Source organism: Pelodiscus sinensis, chromosome 30 (genome assembly GCF_052426305.1).
Source record: "Pelodiscus sinensis isolate ZL-2025 chromosome 30, ASM5242630v1, whole genome shotgun sequence".
In the NCBI taxonomy this organism is placed as follows: Eukaryota; Metazoa; Chordata; order Testudines; family Trionychidae; genus Pelodiscus; species Pelodiscus sinensis.
In genome coordinates, this window is record NC_143081.1 from 2967496 (window position 1) to 2977060 (window position 9565).

General features: G+C 57.4%; 1 protein-coding gene across 1 annotated transcript; it reads left to right on the forward strand.

Moving 5' to 3' along the window:
* Positions 1-8396: 8396 nt before the first annotated feature.
* Positions 8397-9332, forward strand: LOC102459883 (cathepsin G-like). The gene is made up of 3 exons (XM_089774172.1): positions 8397-8402; positions 8492-8764; positions 8925-9332. Exons 1-3 carry the CDS (start codon positions 8397-8399, stop codon positions 9072-9074), a joined length of 429 nt encoding a protein of 142 aa, XP_089630298.1. The 3' UTR covers positions 9075-9332.
* The last annotated feature ends 233 nt before the right edge of the window (positions 9333-9565 follow it).

The window sequence follows — 9565 nt, forward strand, 5'->3', positions numbered from 1 at the left end:
AAAGGCTATTAGCCAGGGGGTAGGAACGATACTTCTGGCCTCTGTTTGTCAACAGCTGGAGCAAGATGGCAGGAGACAAATCGCTTGATCGTTGTCTTCGGTCCATCCTCTCTGGGGCACCTGGTGCTGGCCACTGTTGGCAGACAGGCTACTGGGCTAGATGGACCTTTGGAACTAGATGGCTCCCCTCAGGGAAGGTGGGGTCATGGGGGGGGGTCCAGCGGCCACTGGTGGTTCCCCAAAATCATCGCCCCAGGCAACTGCACCTGTCACAGCTCACCGGTCGTGCCCACGCCTGGCTCCTGGATGGATCCCTCCTCTCCAGTGCGGCGACCCTCTTTTGGGGGGCCCCCTCTCACCTGGGGGGTCCGCCCCTCCGCCTCCAGGGTGGTGCCTCTCAGGGCCTTTAGCACACTTGTCTCCTCTGTGAGCCCCCTTGGGGGTCCCCTCCCTCTGCAGAAAGCTCGGGGGGTGTTTCTTGCATCTGTGGCAGGGCTGAGCGGTGTTAGCCACATTCCCCGCTGAGCGTGGTGTGCAAACTGCAACACCCCACCCCCACATGGTGCAGGTGTGGCCAGCGGCTTCCCCCCGGTGTGTTTGCTCCTGGCCACCCAGGGGGGTTTTCCGGGCGGGTGTTGAAGTGCATCTGAGCTTCCCAGATGTGGCCTCCATCACGGCCACTCCCAGACAGTGACAACCAGCTTGTGCCGAGGCAGAGCTGGAAGAGGCATCGGGTGACGTTTGACAGTCACACTGGGAATCTGGAGGGGGTATCCTGTTCTGAGCCAACACAGCCACTTGGCAGAAAGCCAAACGCTCCCGTCCCTGCCCGGCTCAGCACAGAGACCTGACGTGGGATGTGAGCACAAGGGGGCGACTTTCAGGCACCTTGGGGAAGCCTGGTCTCCAGTGATGAGTTTCTCAGTTCTTACCCAACGCCAGGGGTCGGGGCCTGCCAGGGACCCTCCTCCTCTTCCGTCCCCAGCTGGCCAGGGAGCACAGAGATCCCCCCTCTGGGAACGGGCTGGCCCCGAGCCGAGAGATTCCCTGGGCGGTAATTCCAGGTACAGACGCTGTAGATCAGGTGAGAGTCGTTCTCCCTGAACCAGCCCCCCACACACATGTCTCACAGGGAGCACACTGATGGAGGACATCCCAGCTTTCAGTAGAGCCCCCCACCTCCACCCGGCAGGGCTGAACCCCAGGGCAGCAGGGCCTTGGGTTCAGTGAGTTTGTTGGGGCTGAGACCAGAGGGGCTCGGGAAGGACGGGGAGTATCTCGCCAGTTGGCACAGACTGTCCCTGGTGCTGGGAGGGAAACCGTGAGTTGTCGGGGAGCCAGGACTCCTGAGCTGTCTCCCCAGCTCTGGGAAGGGAGCGGGGTCTAATGGTTAGAGCTGGAGCATGGTGAAACAGGGGAGCTACAAGCTGAGTCTCCCAGGGTCTATGTGTCTCTCGGCTGTGTCATTTCCCTTCTGCACAGTCCCAGCTCACAGGGGCCGGATGTCACAGAAAAAGCCACATCCCCTGCACGTGATCACCGACACTCCGGGGGGCTTCTGAGAAACCCGCCCCCAGAAGTTGCTGTGATAGGGGCTGATGCCAGCTCTGCCCAGCCCCAGGTGGCTCACGCCTGCCTCCACCCCCGGATCCCATGCGCCACCAAGTTCTGTTGCTGCCACGCCCCACAGCCCCCACCACAGAGACACCTGCAGGGAGCTGAGCAGGGCCAGGGCCAGGTGAGTACAAGTCCCAGATGTGCCCAGCTGTGAACCAGCACCCAGAGCAGCCCTGGATCCTGCTGGACACGTCCCCACTGGGGTCTTCTCCATCCAGTAGGGCATCATCCAACTGACTGTGCAGGGACCAAGCTAGTGGGCCGATGCATGCTCTATCCTTCCCCCAAGCCTGTGTGGTCGGCTGTGGTTAGAAACAGACCCACTTAAGCCTGTATTTTGGTGAGTGTGCACGTGACCTTGAATCCCTCCCCACAAGATGAGTTTATAAACTCTGCAGCTCTGTAGCAGAGGCACTGCACTGACTGCAAACATGCAGGTTCTCACCTTGTTTCTGCTCCCCGTGGCCTTTCTCCTGCCCCCTAGGACTTGGGCTGGTGAGTACAGCTGGACTTGGGTTATCTGGGGCTTTGGGATGATTGGGAATTCTCAGGGATTGGGTTCTTTCAGTGTTACATCAGGGCCTGTGACAGATTGTACCCCTTAATTCCCCACTTATACAGGATTACGATACATTTTATTCCAAGTGTGCCTTGTGACTATCACCCAAAAACTCATATTATTATCCCGATTAAATAGCTGTGGCAGATAAAGTGATAAGATTATACTGCAGGGTGTTTATCAGACATGTTTCACTTGTGTGGAGCCACCACAAACCAGTTCCCCAGAGACAAAAGACAAGCTGATGCCTCTGCCAGGTGTCAACGAAATAAAAATGCCCCTTCACCTGGTTAAATTGGCCATTCTGGGGTAGGAAGTAGGACCTGGATGGAAAACGTGCATTGTGGTAAACACAAAGCTTGGGAAACTTGTCTGCACTGACCTTCTGTCTCTGAAAGCCTGATGGGAGATAATTCTCAAAGAAGAGAAGCAACTACAAAAAGGGGGGAGCAGAACTCCCCAAATGATGTCCCTCTTTCTCTCTACCCCCGACATTCACAACACCGGATGCACAAAGGCAGCAGCAGGGGATTGAGGGAGGGATCCTGAGGGAAGGCAAATTGAGCCTGAAAGTTTGCAGGACTTCAACACCTCTAGGGATGGAGATTCCATCCCCTCTCTAGGGAACCCAGCCCAGGGCTTCCCCACCCTACTAGGGAAATCGTTTGTCCTAAGATCCAACCTAGACCTCCCCCACTGCAATGTGAGCCCATTGCTCCTCGTTCTGCCACCTGCCCCCGCTGAGAACAACCTCTCTCCATCCTCTTGGGAACCCTCCTTCAGGGAGTTGAAGGCTGCTCCCAAATCCCCCCTCACTCTTCTCTTCTGCAGACCAAACAAGCCCAAATCCCTCAGCCTCTCCTCGTAGGTCATGTGCTCCAGCCCCACCAATATCTCCCTCCCCTGAGGAGAAGAGCCCACGGTTTGGCTCATGTAAGTTTGCCAACTCTCCGAGACCACATGTCACAAATGGCATCTGGTCATTGGATAGCTGGTTGGATAAGCATTCTCAGAGAGTCGTTAGTAAAGGATAACGAGTCTTGTGGATGAGGGAGAAGCGGTAGACGTGGTATACCTAGACTTTAGTAAGGCACTTGATACAGTCTCGTATGATTTTCTTATCAATAAACTAGGCAAATAGAACTTAAATGGGGCTTCTATAAGGTGGGTGCATAATTGGCTGGATAACCATTCCCAGAGAGTAGTTATTAATGGTTAATAATCCTGCTCGGAAGGTATAACAAGTGGGGTTCCGCAGGGGTCTGTTTTCGGACCGGTTCTGTTCAATGTCTTCATTAACGATTTAGATGATTGCATAGAGAGGACGATTGTTAAGTTTGCAGATGATTTGAAGCTGAGAGGGGTTGGGAGTGCTCTGGAGGATAGGGTCATCATTCAAAATGATCTGGACAAATTGGAGAAATGGTCTGAGGGAAACAGGATGACGTTGAATAAGGACAAATGCAAAGTGCTCCCCTTAGGAAGGACCAACCCGTGTCTCACACACAGAACGGGAAGCGACTGTCTAGGAAGGAGTCCTGCAGAAAGAGATCTAGGGGTTATCGTGGACCACAAGCTAAATAGGAGTCAACAGTGTGATGCTGTTGCAAAAAAAGCCAACATGATTCTGGGCTGCATGAACAGGAGAGTGGAGAGCAAAACAGGAGATGTCATTTTTCCGCTTGACTCTGAGCTGATTAGGCCTTAGTTGGAGGATTGTGTCCAGTGCTGGGCACCACATTTCAAGAGAGAGGTGGAGAAATTGGAGAAGATCCAGAGAAGAACAACAAGAATGATGGAAGGTCTAGAGAACTTGAGTGATGAGGGAAGACAGAAAGAATTGGGCTTGTTTAGTTTGGAAAGGAGAAGACTGAGAGGGGCCATGAGAGCAGTTTTCAGGTATCTAAAAGGGTATCACAAGAAGGAGGGAGAACAATTGTTGTCCTTGGCCTCTGAGGATAGAACAAGAAGCAATGGGCTTAAACTGCAGCAAGGGAGGTTTAGGTTGGACATCAGGAAAAAGTTCCTACCTGTCAGGGTGGCGAAACACTGGAATAAATTGCTTAGGGGGTGTGTGGAATCTCCATCTCTGGAGATATTTTAGGGCAGATTAGATAGACATCTGTCAGGGATGGTCTAGATGGTGCTGCATCCTGCCAGGAGGGCAGCGGACTGGATTCGATGACTCTGGAGACCTCTTCCAGTTTTAGGGTTGTATGATTCTTTAAAGGGGCATGGATTCCCCCCAAATGATCTATCCTTGTCTGTCTGCCCACGGCGCTCAGTGCATCGGACATACAAAGGAGACAGCATTGGATGGCGGTGGGACCCTGACCGAAGGCAATTTGGCCAGTCCGACGGCAGAGAGAGGGAATCACAAGGAGAAGTTTCTACAAAACCTGTCACTGTCCAGTAAAGGGGTGAGCAGAGGGGTTCAGAGTGTCACGGGGAGTCTCCCCCAGTGCCAACACCGGTCTGTGTCACCCCCACCGTGCAAAGAAGAGCCAGGGAAGAGCAAAACTCACCCCTTGGATCAGGGACAGCAGCTCCGAGCCGCCCTAGAGGGAAAAAGTCCCCTTGTCCCACTCCTCATCCCAGAGCCAACTCGTCCCCCACCCTGAGGCTGGTGCCCCTAGAGGGCACAGGCCCCCAGCCTGTGAGACCCCCAGCTTTGGAAACAGGAAGTCAGGCAATGACCATGCGGGTCTACACAATATGATCTTTGCCCATCACTGAAGGTGATGGGGGCCTGACCACTAAACCCAAGGGTGGGGAGTCTGTTCTTCCCACGATCTCCCAATGGCTCACAATGGCTCACGATGGGATGGGGCAAGTGATGGACTTAAGTCCGAGACAGTCCGTGGTGCCAGGGAGATGTGGCCCCCTCCTCCCATCCGTTGGAGACCAGCGGGTTCAGCTCCTAGGGCCAATGTTATTGTTGGGGGTTGGGTGCCATGTTGTTCTAGGACTTGGAAGTTCTGGTGGAAACCAACCAGATACGAGCTCCTGAGGATGTACATCAGTGGACATACGCCAGGGGAGATGGGTCCATCTCTGGACACCGTGTCGGTGGGACCATGAGTGGACACTGCAGCCTGGTCTGGTGTCCGCATGCCTGGCAGGACGGTGGCAAATGGGAAAGAAACAGCCAAGACCAGGAGACCTTGTTGGCTGGAGGAGCACCTAGAGTAGTCATCTCCTGAGGGGATAGGAGGCAAAGAGAGAACCTGGCCCCATCTGTAGGACCCTCCACGGGGAGGGAGTTTCTGAGAGCAGGGGGGCTCGAAATCCTCAGTGGCTACAGCAGGACAAAACCCAACAGCCAGGAGCCGGAGCCAGAAAAGGTTTGGCTGGGTCTAATGTGCCAACGGGGACTGGCGAGCCGGGGGACAACGGGCCCAGGGCTGAGATGTCGGCAGGAGTCACGGAGCCGGTTCTGCCTCCAGCGTCTCCAAGGGCGAAAAGTTAGAAAGTCTCTCTGGTCCTGCCCAACCTCGAAATCGGGGCTGTGAAGCCCAGCAGGGTGGCCTTCGCCAGTGGCAGCTCGGCAGGCAGGCGCGGGCCAGGGTAGGGAGGAACCCCGCTGTGACTGAGCAGGGATTGTGTTGCTTTGTGCGCTGTGTGTGGATCGCACAGTCCTGGGCACAGTAGCCCAGAAGCACTGCTCTCGGTCACTGTGTGTGAACATCCACCGTGTGCGCTGCTGTGTTCCTGGCACCCAATAAACCTTCTCTTCTACCTGCCGCATCAGTGTCACATCCAGCTGCAGATGAGGGTCAAGGCCCGGGGACTCCCCACACCGTGTGTGATGATGCAGTCAGGATCCCCCCTTTCCTTCACCCCCGTAGGAGCCGGATCAGTCTCCACCAGCCAGCAGAATAGCAAGGGGTGTATCGATTTTCCAGAATACAGCCCAGCACGGACGTGGTGTAGCTACAGGAGGCAAGGCCAGGATGTCTCAGACCCCTTGCGTTATGGGTACCCACCACTCCTAGCCCCCAGCTTCGGCTGTTTTCTCCATGTTCCCCTTCCCCCGAAACCTGGTGTTCATCTCTGCCTCCCTGCCTTTGTCTCTCTCCCTGGGAGGCTGAGCCTGGGGGTCTGGGTTAATCCACATTTGGGAGAGTCCGTGAGAATCTCCCATCACAGCGCAGGGGGACCCTGGGTCACAGAGCAGACAGCCCACCATTATGCCACGCCGTGACACCCTCCCTGGCCCATTCTGGAAGGAGGGTCCCCGGGAGCAGGTTAAGTGCTGGGCTGGGACGAAGAAGATTTGGGATCAGATCTCGCCTCCGGGTGGGAACGTTGGGCTGGCTCCCCGAGGTTGGGATTTCGAGGCCGTGGCGAGGGGAGCCGAGCACCCAGAATTAGAAACGATCCAGTTGGACCTCAGTTTCCCCGTCTGCCCAAGGAGGGCAGAACACGCAGTTTCAGCCACAGGTAATGGGGCAGGAGGCAGACGAGGGTTTCCGAGCAATACACCTTTAGGGAAACCCACGATGTTCCACGGGACCATAATTTTGGGAGGTCGGGCTTTGCACAATCCAGCCGCTGTGGGCTGATGGAGAAGGAGAAGGCATCAGGGTGCGAACTGCATCCATGTGCAGGAAGTTGAGGGGACTTTTTGTGTGAACCTGGTCTCCCCCCAGGGCAGATCATCGGATGACATGAAGCCGAGCCCCACTCCAGACCCTACATGGCCTATTTACGGGTAGAACACGACAAGAAGATTTTTCAGTGCGGCGGGTTCCTGGTGAAGAGAAAATTTGTGCTGACAGCAGCTCACTGCCAGGGAGAGTAAGTGCCTCTGGGCTGGGTCGTGGGGGCGGGTGGGGTCAGCCCGGGATGGGGGAGCTCTGGTACAAACTTAGGGGGCAGGCCAGGCTGGGAGAGCAGAACCCAGGGGTGTGATATGCTCAGAGGGCATTGGCGAGTCTCTAGGGACCTCTGTAACACACAGCCCAGCCCCAGCACTGGGTAAATCAATGGGGCTAACGTGTGGCGTAGGGAGGGGTCTCAGCCCCAGGCAGTTCTGGATAGAGCCTGGATCTAGGAGGGGGGGCTGACTCCCAGGTATAAATGGAGGGAGGTATCTCAGACCAGGCCTGAGAGCCCCGGGCTGCCCTGGGCTTCCCTGTCCCCACAGGACCAGAATTGATGAGTCAGAAAAACACACGACCGACCCCTCCACTAATGCCCCATGTGGGTCGCTCTCGGCTTTTGCAGCAACATCAATGTCACCCTGGGAGCCCAAAACATCAAACAACAGGAACCGAGGCAGCAAGTGATCCCCGTGCGCCGGCAGATCCCCCACCCGCAATACAACAGTTCGATGTTAAACAATGACATCATGCTGCTGCAGGTAGCACCCCCATCCCCAGTGATCTCACACTGCTGCAGGTACCGCCCCCATCCCATCCCCCACCCCCAGTGACCTCACACTGCTGCAGGTACCACCCCCATACCCAGTGACCTCACACTGCTGCAGGTACCGCCCCCATCCCATCCCCCACCCCCAGTGACCTCACACTGCTGCAGGTACCGCCCCCATCCCATCCCCCACCCCCAGTGACCTCACACTGCTGCAGGTACTACCCCCATCCCATCCCCCACCCCCAGTGACCTCACACTGCTGCAGGTACCGCCCCATCCCATCCCCCACCCCCAGTGACCTCACACTGCTGCAGGTACCACCCCCATCCCATCCCCCACCCCCAGTGACCTCACACTGCTGCAGGTACCACCCCATCCCATCCCCCACCCCCAGTGACCTCACACTGCTGCAGGTACCGCCCCATCCCATCCCCCACCCCCAGTGACCTCACACTGCTGCAGGTACCACCCCATCCCATCCCCCACCCCCAGTGACCTCACACTGCTGCAGGTACCACCCCATCCCATCCCCCACCCCCAGTGACCTCACACTGCTGCAGGTACCACCCCCATCCCATCCCCCACCCCCAGTGACCTCACACTGCTGCAGGTACCACCCCCATCCCATCCCCCACCCCCAGTGACCTCACACTGCTGCAGGTACCGCCCCATCCCATCCCCCACCCCCAGTGACCTCACACTGCTGCAGGTACCGCCCCATCCCATCCCCCACCCCCAGTGACCTCACACTGCTGCAGGTACCGCCCCATCCCATCCCCCACCCCCAGTGACCCCTCACTGCTGCAGGTACCGCCCCATCCCATCCCCCACCCCCAGTGAGGTCATGTCTGTACATGTTCTGTCGGTTCTTTCTAATTGGCCTCTTCCATCTCTGACCCTCATCTTCTCTCTTGTCCTTATGTCCTTGCCTGTGTGCAGCTTCAGGACAAGGGCTGTCGTACCAAGTACGTCGGCCTGATCTCCCTGCCTCCGGCCCAGCAGCGTGTGGATCCAAAGAGCAGGTGCAGCGTGGCCGGCTGGGGTCAGACGAGTGCAACCAAGGAGCAGATCTCGGAGACGCTGCAGGAGGCCGACGCGGTGGTGATGCCGGATGCCGACTGTCGGAGGAAGCGTGGGGAGCCATGGCGCTACTATAACGCCACCACCATGATGTGTGTGGGGGACCCAGAGGAAGGCAGATCCCCTTTCCAGGTAAATCCCCCCCTCCCCCTGCCTTCAAACCCCCCTGAGAAAGTGGTGGTTTGTGTTAGGCTTCAGAGAGAGGGCAGAGGTGGGGTCACTCGGCGCTTGGGGCTGTGCAAAGGAGGAGCTGGGCTCACTCCTGTAATTTGTCTTTTTTCCCCTGTCGCAGGGTGACTCTGGGGGGCCTCTGGTGTGCGGCAAAGAAGCCCAGGGCATCGTCTCCTGGGGATCCAAGGATGGCACCCCCCCTGCCGTGTACACGAGAGTCTCCCCTTTCAGGCCCTGGATTCAGGAGACGATGGACAAAGTGGAGCTCTGAGCCCCGCCAGACGTTGCCGGATTGCACCACTTCGGTGTTTTGTCTTGGCCCGGACGTGGGGCGACTGAGGCTCACCCACCCCAGTCATGTCTCTGTGCTCAGGTAGCGGCGAACCCCTGAGCCTCCAGGCAGGGAGCCCGGCTCCGGCAAAGCCACAAGAAGGGAACTCAGGGAAAACCGCGCTCAACTGCTTGTGGGTCAACCCCCAGTGCTGACCCCCCACGTCTCACCTCCCCTGCCCTGATGCAGGGCCCACACCCAGCCATGAATTAAAATGTTACCAAAGGTGATGAGGGTTCTGAGTGAGCAACCCGAGCGGTGAAACCCAGAGCAGGGTCGGTACCCGCCGGGGATGGACGGGCTCCGCTCGGACGAGGTCAGGCTGGGCTGGTGGGTCATGGCTGGACCCAGCTGGGTTCAGGGGTTCCAAGCCCAATGCAGAGGTGGGGGCACAAGGAATCTTTGCCCCCCGCGGTGCCCCGGCCTTAACC

Bases quoted from the DNA above. Each gene is read 5' to 3' on its own strand.
- LOC102459883 (XM_089774172.1), top strand. The intron at 8,765-8,924 runs GTAAATCCCCCC...CCCCTGTCGCAG, and splicing joins AAGGCAGATCCCCTTTCCAG to GGTGACTCTGGGGGGCCTCT.